This window comes from Paralichthys olivaceus, chromosome 14, assembly GCF_024713975.1.
Source record: "Paralichthys olivaceus isolate ysfri-2021 chromosome 14, ASM2471397v2, whole genome shotgun sequence".
Taxonomy (NCBI): Eukaryota; Metazoa; Chordata; class Actinopteri; order Pleuronectiformes; family Paralichthyidae; genus Paralichthys; species Paralichthys olivaceus.
In genome coordinates, this window is record NC_091106.1 from 8,542,961 (window position 1) to 8,555,484 (window position 12,524).

General features: G+C 40.3%; 2 protein-coding genes across 3 annotated transcripts in view; both read right to left on the minus strand.

Moving 5' to 3' along the window:
• Positions 1-1,348, minus strand: part of disc1 (DISC1 scaffold protein) — a 43,301-nt gene extending 41,953 nt beyond the window's left edge. For both annotated transcript variants that reach the window (XR_011246053.1, XM_069538834.1), the window contains exon 1: positions 718-1,348. Coding sequence is in view for 1 of the 2 variants with exons in the window: in XM_069538834.1 (XP_069394935.1) it covers positions 718-787 (70 nt within the window). In the remaining variant the exon portion in view is untranslated. The remainder of the gene's footprint in view (positions 1-717) is intronic.
• A 3,034-nt stretch (positions 1,349-4,382) lies between these two features.
• tsnax (translin-associated factor X) lies at positions 4,383-11,682 on the minus strand. The gene is made up of 6 exons (XM_020087599.2): positions 11,364-11,682; positions 10,453-10,542; positions 10,230-10,344; positions 9,808-9,938; positions 5,840-5,949; positions 4,383-5,137 (listed from the first exon to the last, which is right to left on the minus strand). The coding sequence occupies exons 1-6, from the start codon at positions 11,377-11,379 to the stop codon at positions 4,760-4,762; spliced, it is 840 nt and encodes a 279-aa protein (XP_019943158.1). The 5' UTR covers positions 11,380-11,682; the 3' UTR covers positions 4,383-4,759.
• Between the last annotated feature and the right edge of the window lie 842 nt (positions 11,683-12,524).

Genomic DNA, 12,524 nt, shown 5'->3' on the forward strand with positions numbered 1-12,524 from the left:
GTACAGTATGGCATAATCACAGAGTTTGTTCTATAACTTTATATGTGCCACAGCTCCTGACCTTTGGGGCTCAAGTTTAAACCAGAAAGAAACATGAACTTGCTCACAGTAAGTTTACTCCAGCCTGTCTCAGTGTGTGGTGCTCACAGGCATCCTGTGTGAGCTGACCTAGATCACAGACAACTACATGTGTATGTGAAAGGTGCTACTTAGCTGTGCACGACAGACAAAACCATGTCAGCACAACGTTTGTCTTCACATTTCCAGTGCTGTCATCTATTTTCAGAGTTGTTCTGGTATTTTACAAGTATTTGTATCAAGTATTTGGCCACTTGAAATTCCTCACTTATCATCACTTATCCAGGAGATTGAGTGTTGAAGCCTCTGAACTCTGAAGCCTGAATGACACTTGATTTTTGCTGTGACATGAAGCATCACAGTGCAACGTCCATGCTGATCTGTAGGTCTAGTTTTGGATGAGATGGACCAGTCAGCTACTGTTTACACAATGAATACAATATGTACATCTACTCTATTCCCATTTCTGCATGGGTACTTTCCATTATGTTCATTTAAATCTCATATTTGAATATTAACTTAAAGTGAGAATCCAGAGCTCTCGTCCCTCCTGCATCAGATCACAGATCAGTGTTTGGTGACTATGGAGTAAACAGAAGTGTTTGGTTTGGAGGGGGAGAAAAAACGCCCGTTGTTTACCTTCTGTGACTTCGCAGTGGTGAAGCAGAGAGTTGTTGTGACAGTTCAGCCCCATCAGTCCAGCGAACATCTTCCCATCGGAAAAAAAAGCTGATTGTAGCCAGAAGTCGGTGTCAGATCCCGGTTTTACGCGGAGTTACAGCGACCATGTTTTAGCAGAAGTGGATCCAGGCTGCGGCTCTTGAGCTCATTTCCGCTGTGGAAAAGTGGTGAAAAGTGAATCCAGATTGTTATTTGTCTCTTGCGCTATAGAACAACGCGTAAAACCGGCTTTTTTACGCGCGGCCCTTTGTCCACAATATGTCCAGATGAAGAAACTGTAGAATTTAGTTTCAGACTCTTCTCATCTGTGGTAAACCGGCGGCTTCAGTTGAACAGGCGGTCTGGGGGGAAAAGATGGTTGTCATGTCATTTCTCTTGTTTCAAAAACGTGGAGGAAAACATCCGTAAATTGAGCGTAAAGTTGGAGCCAAAAAAATCCGTGCCTCATCGGTGAGTTGACCGGTCGATCAGTAATCCGTTACTCGCTGCGCCCCTGCGCCGTGCGTCGTCGTGTTGGAGCAACGTGAGGAGGTTCCTACGTGTTCAGGAATTTGACTCCAGACTCCTTCAGTCCGCCTCATGACCGCAGCGGACACATCACTGAGCACTGCTGCTGCTCGTCTTTGCGCACGGGTTATCTCAGGGCCATCGTGACTTCTGGAGGAAGACTTCACGGTTATAATTAACTGTAAAAAAGAATTCCTACTATTGTTATAGTTGTAGTTCTAGTGCTGTTTCAAACTTGTTATCCATTATTTAACCAGAAAAGTTCCATTGAGATACTTCATCACCTCTGTCATGGTGCAATGACATGAAGTTGTTTCAAATATAAGTACAAGCAGGGACATAACACACATACTAATACACAGTTAACACATAAAAACAGACTCAGGAGTCAATGGCAACCATAATTCATGGAAAATTAGAGGCAATGACATCCCCAGACGACAACAGATTTTTTTAAACATGCTATATATATATATATATATATATATGTAAAAAATAATACATAAAAAATGACAAATAATGATATACAGTGCAGAGGAGGCAGGAGACCCATGTGGGCCTTTATTGAAGCCTCTACGAAATTAGACAATACAAAGTTGACATAGAAAATAACAACTACCTGAAAATATCGTGTTACAATTAAAACAAAAAGGACACTAATATCAATACAAAAGCAAAAGGTGTGTGTATGTGATGTGGACAGATGTGTGCAGATCTACACTTGTTTGAATGAAATCACCCCCCCACCCACCGGATCTCCCTGAGCTCACTTGCACCCCTGTGTGGATATACTGGTGTGTGTGTGGATATGATCATCCATACAGTATGTACATGTAAGTTTAATTTTGTCAACAAGCTAGAATAAAAAAAAATCATTCAACACACTAACACAAGATACACAAGTCTCACTCTGACACACAGAAGTGTATTATACATGTGGTTCAAATAATTGTTTGTGTGCAAGAATCTCTGTTATTTTGCATGTTTAGCTCCCTCCAACACATCCTTGTGTAAGTACAAGAGTGTTCCTTTGTTTATTCAGCGAGGGAAATGCATGAGAAGAGACCTCACATAGAGCCGAGTCTTTTCATCCACCTTCCAAATGCTCCATTCATTCAGCTTGGCCGGCCTGCAGACTGATGGACAAGCCTCGCTGATGAAAAGCTCAGCTCAGAGTGCAGAGCCCTCACTCACTCACTCTGTGGAGGATAAAAGAGGGAGCTGCGTGGCAGAAGGGATGAAATCCAGTCCCTCGCACGCATGAGTGCAGAGTGAGATCACCTGCCCTGTATTAAAGATTAGAGGCTCTTAATGTCCTCTGGCAAACAAATCAGTTAACTGTCCGTCACTGGACAACCACCCAGGGCCCCAGCATGTTTCCTCGTGTCTCATAACTAACAAATGGAGGCTTCCAGGATATTTGTAGTCTGTGAAGAAAACACAACTCGTGTGTCAATTTCACTTACTTTTATTGTACTTTTAGTTCTCCAGCCCAGAGGCTTTTCAACGTGTGAGGCAGGCCTCTGCAGGGGAGACTCCAAACAGGGGAGGCTCTGGGAATAGAAGTGAAAAACGTCCTACATTTCTTATGACATCAGTGAATAAATTAGGATTTCATAGGATAGCCAAAGTGTGTCAGAGAGATTGTTCAGAGGAGTGCTTTTGGGAAATGTTGAAACTTTTAGAAATGAATAAATACCTTTGGACAGATCTGTTATATGTAGCTGGTGTAGTCTGAAGTTATGTAAACTAACAATATTAGGCCATCTTTGCTCAACTGTGAGTGTCAATGAGATAAAATAACATAATTATCATCACATATCTATAGGAATCTATGAATTGAGCAAAACGTGGTAACTTGTTCCAAGCTACAACAGAGGGGATGCCCACCTACACACTTCATCTGATCCGTGCAGTTTTCTTCCTCTGCACATTTATTGTTCTACCATGTTTGTACTCAGCATTAAATAGGTCCACAGGGCTGTATAATAAAGTGTGTTCTCTGCTTTCCCCAGAAGATGTCAGACTTCACATAGATTTAGTTGTTGTTTTGATCTCACTCTACAGGGATCTTTCAACAGCCACATCCTCATGATGCTGCTCTCTATGTCTAATATTCACACCTCAGCCCTGATTTAATCAGACATTTAACTCACATGTAAAAACACTGGCTGCTCTCTCTTCTTCGTTTGTTTTATAAAAAAAATATTTTGATGACATGTTTGTAATATTTCCTCCATGGGAATCCATAGAGGATTATTTTTGTACAGCCTAAATGTGTTTTTATACATATATATATATATATATCATAGAATCACCTCAACATGGTCATTGATTGAATTGCGTAATTCATTTTCACATTAAACAAACTGTTTTTCTTACAGTCATGGATTATAACACTAATGTCAAAACTCGTGTATTGTTTCATTAGATTAAGATCATACAATCATTTCCATCAAGAAACCAGTCGACTGTCCAGTACAGTACTACTATTTGCCACCAGGTGGCAGATTGAACATAACATTGATATCTAGTCTATGGAGGGAAAACCATGCAGATAACACAAAATCCTATTTTTGGTAAATATAAAGCTCCAGCTGGGGATAGTAACTGGAAAAGCTAAGTTGATGTTTTGCATTTCCAGGGTCATAAAGTAACAATTTGTGTGAGGATTAATCTAACAATAAAATCCTCTTAACTCAAACATGAAGAGCTACAATTATTGGTTATAGACTATTACTCATCCACAGAACTGCTTCTCTGCTGTAAACATCCATCTGGACAGTATAAAAATATGAGGGGGAGAATATCAGCTCTCTGCCAGGAATATTCGTCAGCACGCTCCAAACCTTATTTTGAATTTGCGTCATTGACTGTTGACAGAGAGCAGAATGAGGAGGCAGCATGTTGATTATGTGTGTTTGTGCATATGCCAGCAGGCCTGTGGCAGTGAATAGGCATGCACAATGTGCAAAGGTCACATGTTCCTCTTCCACAAAGTTAGAGCAGGCGACCTGTGGTTCTACCTTAGATTATCTGTGTAACAGAGAGGAGGGCAGAGGGAGAGAAAGAAGAATAAACATTCACTTTATCAAAACAGCTTAAAGACGAGGAGATCATGGCACAGAACTTTTATTGAGGCATAACAACTGTAGTAAACAGATCATTATCAAAGAAAAAAATCCATTGTCTATTGTAACCCTGTTTTTACTGTAATGACAAAATTAAAGTTAACAGGCATTTCTCAGAACATGTCAAACATAGCAATCAGTTGATCAAGTTTTACTTGTAAAGCCCATTTACACAAACATTTGTCTCATAGGGCTTTACAAAGTGCGACATGATCTGCCCTTAACCCTCAGCAAGAGTGGGGAACAACTTCCAAAAACAAACAGTAACAAATACAATTAAAATACGTACAAACAATAACAGTGGAGCAAAGCTGAAGCGGACAATGACACCACAGAGAAGAGAGAACAGAGGCCACAGAGGATTAAACCACTCCTTCCTCTGGGTCCATGAGTGTGGTCCTACTGGAGAACACGTCGGCCAACATGTGCTTGGGGATCTCTGAGCCGCGGACTCGCAGGGCATAGCAAGCGTCCTCCACCTTTCCCAGGCTCTGTCGCAGCGTGTGCAGCTTCTTGGACACCTCATAAGGGCCTGTGTTCCCAATGTAGGAGAAGCCGTCGTGGATCTGCCGCAGGAACTGGCTAAGCTGGAAGGGCGTTTCAATGTCACCATTGCCCACGCTGCTTATGCACATGCGCATCAGCTCTCCGGTCAGGTCGGCCACTCCGAGCAGGTAGTCTGAGGGCGTCACGTGGAAGGTCAGGACCTGAGCTCCGGGCTGCAGAGTTTCAGCTCCACCCTGCCAAAAACACATGTTGAGTAATATTAATAATAATAATTAAAACAACACACTGAAATCCCAGGAGGTTGAACACACATGAGTGATGATGAATCAATGTTTATAAGATGAGACGTTTACGATGTCCAGATGAATTTCTACAGAAAAGCCCAGAGCCACAAATAAGATTTTCTTCAAGAATGACGATGCTTTCCCACAATGTTGTCTGCATCAACAGGTGCCCGAAAATAACAGGCAGAGTGGATAAAATGACATAATGACACATAGCACAACACAGTGTTGTCTTTGTGTGCCATCCCCACTGCTTTAAAAGGAAATATTGCAAAATGAACTATACATTATTTACAATGATATTCATTAAGAAATAGTTTGACAGTTTGGGAAATAAACGTCACTGTTTTCATACTGATAAAAAGATGAAACGATCTGCACCACTCTCATGTCTGTTTACTAAATATAACAGATTTTAACAAAGCCAGGCTTTATGCTCAGCTGAGATAATACGTGCCTGCTGGCTGTCGCCTCATATTTTGTGAACAGACATGACAGTGGTTTGATCAAACTCAGGGGGAAAAAAGCAAACACGTACAATTCATTCAAACCTCATTTAATTTCCACCTATAAGGAATTAAACTGAAGAAAAGGAAACAAAACAAAACAAAGCGCAGGCAGTTTAACTACGGAGTCAGTTTAACTACTGACCTTCTCTGCTCTCATGAACACCAGTCTGGCGTTGATCTCCTCCAGGCTGATGAGGCTGCGATGACGGATGTAGTGCAGGAAAGAGACGGCCTCCACATACTCCTGGATCCCTAATGCATGAGATCACATTAGAACGGATCAACCACAGAACATTGGCTGCAGAATCTAAACAGGATGGAGCGTGCTCTTATTTTACCCATTTACTCGAGCTAGTGATTCACAAAAAAAACCACGCTATGTATCAAGTGAGCTCAGCCTGTTGAGTGTGTATAAACACTACATGTATCTGCACAGTTTAGACCTCAGATTAATGACCCGTATAAAACATGTTTCCTGTGGAGGTCTTTTGACTGAACAACAGTGGCCTTTTTTTTGTGGTAGGCTGGGATGACCCCCGCATTTGTTGTCTGGCCCTGTGTCAACAACAATCAAATAATCACAGGACGGAAGACTTTGTGTCTGAAGTTTACTTTTGGAGCGGCAATTGAACTTGAAAGGAGCTCCTATCTCCCTGCAGCGAAGCACAGGGAGCTACATAGAGCCGCGAGGAGGATCTGCTTCTGTCGGAGTGACTTTCACCGCCCCCGGGGAGGTTTTTAAAAGCATTTGCACGAGTACAGAGGCCAAAGCCACATATACTTTGTTTACCATGTCCATCCATTGTCTTCTAATTTAAAGGCTTTGTTTCACATGAAAGATTTCTGTTATCGTAACTCACTTGCCTAGATATGTGTTTATATTCTTTCCAGTTAATTTCTGAACTGACTCCGACTTTACATTTGAGCTTTGACCTGGGAATATTTGAACTAAATATCTACTGCTAAAAAAATAGTAAATTAGGCTGTCAAGCAGAGGATTTAATTACATTTTACTTTAATGCATCAACTATTTCTCTTGGTCGACAATTATATTTTTTATTTCTACTGTTGGTTATACAGAGAAAAATGAATAAAGGATAAAGTTGCCGAACAGACGACAGAGTCCTGTCTTAAATAATTGAAAGAGTAGTTATACATGTGTAAATGCTTTTAGATGATGTAATAAATTAGTTAATCTACCACTAACCATGTTTTTGATGCATAAGAGACCAAATAATCATATTTTTGTTCTAGGAGGTTATGATACCAGAAGAATAAGATGATTGGACCCATTAGAGACTGCACGTACTTCTGTGCACCAATTAGATCTCTAAGTATCACTGATAATTAATACTTAAAAAAAAAAAAGTATAGATTGATTTTGAAGATACTGGATTAGAATGGTAACAGTCCTCTAAAATACGCAGTTTTATCTCCCTTGTTACAATCGTCTTGTTTTCCTCAACTGTGCCAACGTTCAAGCACCAGTAAGAACCACTGACTGTAAATGAAGATGGACGATATGACAAGAAGTGAAGTCAAAGTGTCTCGATCGCTCCCTAGTGGCTGGTTGCAGTATAGGTCATGAATCCTGCCTCCTCAATGTTAGTGTATGGGGCAAGGACTAAAACAAAAAGCGAGATAATTCTTTTTTGGCTTCACTTTTGGATAGTGAGAGGAAATGGAAATACATTGTCTTTATATATAAGAGTTGTTTTTTTAAATCATATCATACGAAAGAATTTAAATACAAGTCACGTATTTTACACCCTGACCGCAGCCTTGATTTAGACACAAAAACTGCCAAAAACATCTAAACATTGACAGTGGCTCTGCAGCTGTGACACATGCTTCCAGAGAAAACAATACAATCTGAGGAGGACAGGATATGGAATAAAAAGGTTGCACAGGCTATGAGACGAGCAGGTGGAGTTCAGTTCCTGAGTTTGCTGCCAGGAGCCATTTGCGTTATTTACTCAGAAGTACCGGTAACCTTTGGACACAGACACTCACAAAAAAAGTTGCTGTCTAAATAATGACTCAGGGGAAACCAGCTGTGAGGTTTTACTGGAACAGCAGTTGGGGAATTTGGAGATTGTGACTTGGCCAACTTAAAAAACAGGTATTTGTGTGTTGAGAATGCTGAATTTAGTGTCCTAATGACTGTTGGCAGATGATCTGAAGATTAACTGAGCTTCATGTTTGACCACAGATCGGTTCACTGAGTTGCAGGTGAACCCTGTGAAAAGCCCCAGCAGTGCACCAGTACACCAGGGTCAAGCTCAAGCCCTGCACTGCCCTGTTATCAGTGGAAATTACACTCAGATTCAGCCCACAATATCTTTAATGGTTCTTATATAAAGAAGGCAGACCCATTACACATGCCTGGACACTCCTCGTCCAGCCAACATTATCTGGAGAGCCCGTGTAGCGAGCCCAGTCTCAATCTAATAAAGACGATAAAAATGGGGAAAAAAAGAACGGTCTAATTGGTGGGAACTGCCACTAGTCACGTCGCGTAGGATGCAGCAGTGATTCCTGAGTGACCACAATCTAAAAATGACTTCCCCAGCTGCTAGATAACAGCTAACGCTTGCCTCCAGTGATGTTTCTCTCTGAAACCCTGCAGACGTTTTGGCTACGCTAACAACAACTAATTTTGAGTTAATGGGAAAAACAAACTTTATCAGAGGGTGTGTCTATCATAACCAGGCCTGCATCAAGGTCACGCTCTCACACTATCAGTGACTATGATTAATCTACAGCACGAAATTGTGGCTGATAAGAGCAGAGCAAAGAGAATTCCTCCTGAAAGTTGCTGTGCAACTAACTTTAACTTGTTATCACACTAATACAACTCAAGTGTGTAAAAATATACTGAATTAGCCTGAGTGGTAGTTTTGAATAGTTAATCCAAACACAGTAATCAGTTTAATTACATATTTATTATACAAGTTTATTTGAAATTATTATATATTATATGTATTATATGTGTGTTAAATTATATTTCTTGATTAAAAACACAAATATATAGATGCTTGTTGTTATTCCACAAAATGTATTAGTTACCTGCACCGAGAAGGTTTTGTCACCTCTGTGCATTTCACCCCCCATTGTTTGTCAGCAGGATTACACAAAAAAATACTTTCCATGAAACTTGGTGGAAGGATGGGATCATGGGCCAAGACAGAACTCACTGAATTGTATCACCCATCTGGGCAAAAGGCAGATCCAGAATTTTTTTTACCACTTTCTTTAACACTGTGATTCGCAGTAGCAAAATCAAGTGGTCATACTCCTAAGACAGGCTGCATAATATCCCCTCTTTGTATTTCTCAGCCTGGAAACAAAAGTCGGAGTGATGAAAGTTTAATTTGATTTGTTTGAAGTTAAAAATGTATTTTCACAAAGACGATTCTCTCCCCCAACACTTTTTACAGTAACACTGTGTAAAAAAGAGATTCTGCACTTTCAATGTACACATGGGCATGTCTGCATTTTTACACATTAATAAAAACAGCCCAGTAATGCCAAACATCACAGGGAGAGCAGAAGTGGAAGTCACAGTTTTTTGAGTCTGGAGTTGTTCATATATTCAATTTGTTTGAGTGATGCTTCTCAGCTCTAAAAAGACAACTGTGTGGATTTAGCTATAGTAGTTAATTTGTCTTCTTCCTTGTTCTTAGTGCCTTACAAGAAGAGGGAGTGATTCTAGAACAATTACAGCACAAACAACACCTACAACTAACTAGCTACAACTCTAGCTGACCTGAAATGTAAAATGGCAGAATCCGGAGGGCACTTGTGTCTTAGTACGCTACACAAGTGAAGATGTGTAACTCCGGGGGGAAAAAAATGTGAACTCTGTCCAAGTAAAATATTTTTATACCAAGTAAAATGTAGTAACATCTCTGGAATTGCATATGTTTCATCATTATCAATGTAGCTCTGTTTGAGAGGTGGAGTAGCAGGCAGATGCAGAGGACAAGGTAGTATCAGGCAATACTGCAATATAATAATATAATAATATACTAATAGTAATGAAACAATCACACATGTTTGTGGGTTGTTTGCTTTTTTAAACAATATAGGAGTTATGTGAAAACTCACCTGGAGTGAAGGCTCTGTGAAACTGATAGATGTCCTCTCCCCTCAGCTCTTCAGCAATTTGACCTATTTTCTGTCTGACTCCATCCAGTTTTACTTCTGCTTCTTTCAGAACATCCTCAGCATCTGGGACACTTGCAAAAATGGAAAACCAGAGCATAACATTTTGAATTGGTTCTTCAGTGAGATTTTTGGAACTGGTTGAGTATCTCTGCATTTATGTTTTCCTCATAGAATTAATGATTCATGTAATTTTAAATTAATTATACAACATCCATTCTACAAATACCATCTATGGTCTGATGTTGATTAACCCAAATCTAAAAAATCCAAAATGGTAACGATTATATCAACATGTTAGCGGAATTATTGTAAAAAGCAACAGCTCTCTGTTCCCAGAAAAACAAAACAATTAAAGTACATACCTGGTCACTCTATGCAGAAGAAAAATCGTCCTCTTGCTGTCAATGGTAACATCTCGGGAGATCTTAACAAGGCGCTCATATTTGTCATGTTTGGTGTCAAGCTCCTGCTGAAAGACTTTAAAACAGAATCAAGGTTTAGCTTTAAGAACTTATAATCAAAACACTAGGAAACAAAACGAAATGTGGATGAAAAATGTAAACCAAGTGCTGAGGATCCATTTACCTTTGAAAGCAGCAATGACAGGTGAGGATGGGTTGGCATTTGTGTCGCGGTCCGACGCTGAATCAGCATTTTTCCGTGGACATGCTTCACCTGACATGAGAAACAGAAGGTCAGGAAATGATGCAGTTTGCACTTAATACGTTTCTGTCACACTTATACTGACTGGAGGGGGGGCTTTTTAGAGAACTTTATCTTTATCTTTTTATCTTGGTATAAAAAACCAAGGATACCACAAACACTGTCCAAGTCCGCTACTACAAAAACAATGGAAAGCCTTTTCTTAATTCATATGTAGGTGCTATCAAGGTAATGCCACAGAGAGTGCAGTTAAACACATTGTGTTGTTGATTGCAACTGCAAAGTAATAAATGAAAGATACACAAATCTTGGAAATCAGAGGTAGATACTCATTCACTTGGAACTTGTGTGCATACGAGTGCATGTGCCTGTGTTCTAGTCTAAAGTTATGTGTTATGATGTAAGTGTTAATGGAGTGCTGTCAAATGTAAAGCTCTTGTAGACGCCAGATCAGTATTTTATATGTTGGTTTCTTAATTGCTTTTTAGTCTGATTTCAAATTGCCTCCATTTGGGTTGTGGGCTGGTCAAAGAAATCAGTGAGCTCAATGCTAAGCTTGAACTTTGAGTATAGCTGAGGGAGAACGAACCACCAGTTCTAACTCAAACATGAATAAACTTGAATCACAAAATCACTTTGGCAAACATCTGTGTGACGGTTCAAACATCGGTATACAGATCGTGTCTCACTACAGTACAGCCACAGTAGCTAGCACACAGCATGCTAGTTTGATCATCTGTGTTGTTGTTAGCTAAGCTGGTGAGTTAGCCCAACGCTGATGGTGACAACAATGAACCTCGTATGAGTAGTTCAGAACAGAAAGCTGGACTCACCTTCTCGTTTATTCATGTCTTCAGAGACAGTTTATCCTCTCAGTAAAAGTCACTTCGTAAAGCTCGGTTAGCTTGTATCTGTTTTGATAGCCACTGGCGTCTGTTAGCACGAGCTCCTCACACAGAGATTATTCAGGTCACAAAAATAAACAGCTCCGCTTTCTTGGAAAACTCAACATCACTGGGAGATAAAGAAAATACTACGAGACGAGATCAGAAACGTGTTTTACTAGCAGACGCTCGTGTGGATCTCAGTGTTAGCGGCGCTGTTTACACGCGTAACAGGAAGTGGAGCACGGTGCATGCTGGGGGATGCAGTAACACTGCAGAACGTGTTGTTTGTTTTTATCACAACATTTCCCCACAACTTGCTCAAATCACACGTGCTCTTTCTGGGTTTTTTCTGATTTGATAAAAAAAAAAAACGGACACAATTAATTTCAACAACAGTTTATTATATTGTTTGAATTGTAACTAATTATATTTTGTGTTTGTATTTGTTGTTATTCCACTAAACATTCAGTGCCATGCATGGCTTATGTTTGCAGAAGCTAATTATAAACATGCTCCTGAGTTCATGCAGTGTAAGGAGAGTTCCGTTCTTTGCAGCCAAAACACTTCTTTCTGTTTCCCAGATCGAGCAAACTGGTGATCTGCAGCCTGCCGCCACTGCCCAGTGTCATTTGTTGCTATTAAAGTATGTTTCATCCAACCTTTCTCGATCAGATTACTCGCTTCTCTCCAGTAACCCCTCCTCCAGGGACTCCTGCAGACTGTGTACGTGCCACATGACTGGTGCCAACTTGAGCTTGTGTTTCGCCTCTGCACAGCAGCCTCCGTGACATCTACACTTCACCCAATGCTGTGATCAGTGACACGTCCCAGCAGCACATGGGGACATGTTTGTCTGAGTAGAAGTTGTTTTAGTTTAGAGTTTTATGATGCGTAAAACCCAATCAAAACGTGCCACAGTTATTTATGTTGTGTGCAGTCACACGCTCCACAAAACGACACACAAGGCATAAATCGGTCAGTATTAATAACAGCAAAGTGTGTATTGTTAAATATTATCTTGTTGTGCGGAAGGAATTTCACATATGCGAGTCTGGAATGAGGACAAAACACGTTGACTTTAACTGGTGATGCCTTCAAGTGCTCCCT

Bases quoted from the DNA above. Each gene is read 5' to 3' on its own strand.
- tsnax (XM_020087599.2), bottom strand. The intron at 10,345-10,452 runs GTAAATGGATCC...TCTGTTTTAAAG, and splicing joins TGTCATTGCTGCTTTCAAAG to TCTTTCAGCAGGAGCTTGAC. The intron at 9,939-10,229 runs GTATGTACTTTA...CATTTTTGCAAG, and splicing joins CTTCTGCATAGAGTGACCAG to TGTCCCAGATGCTGAGGATG.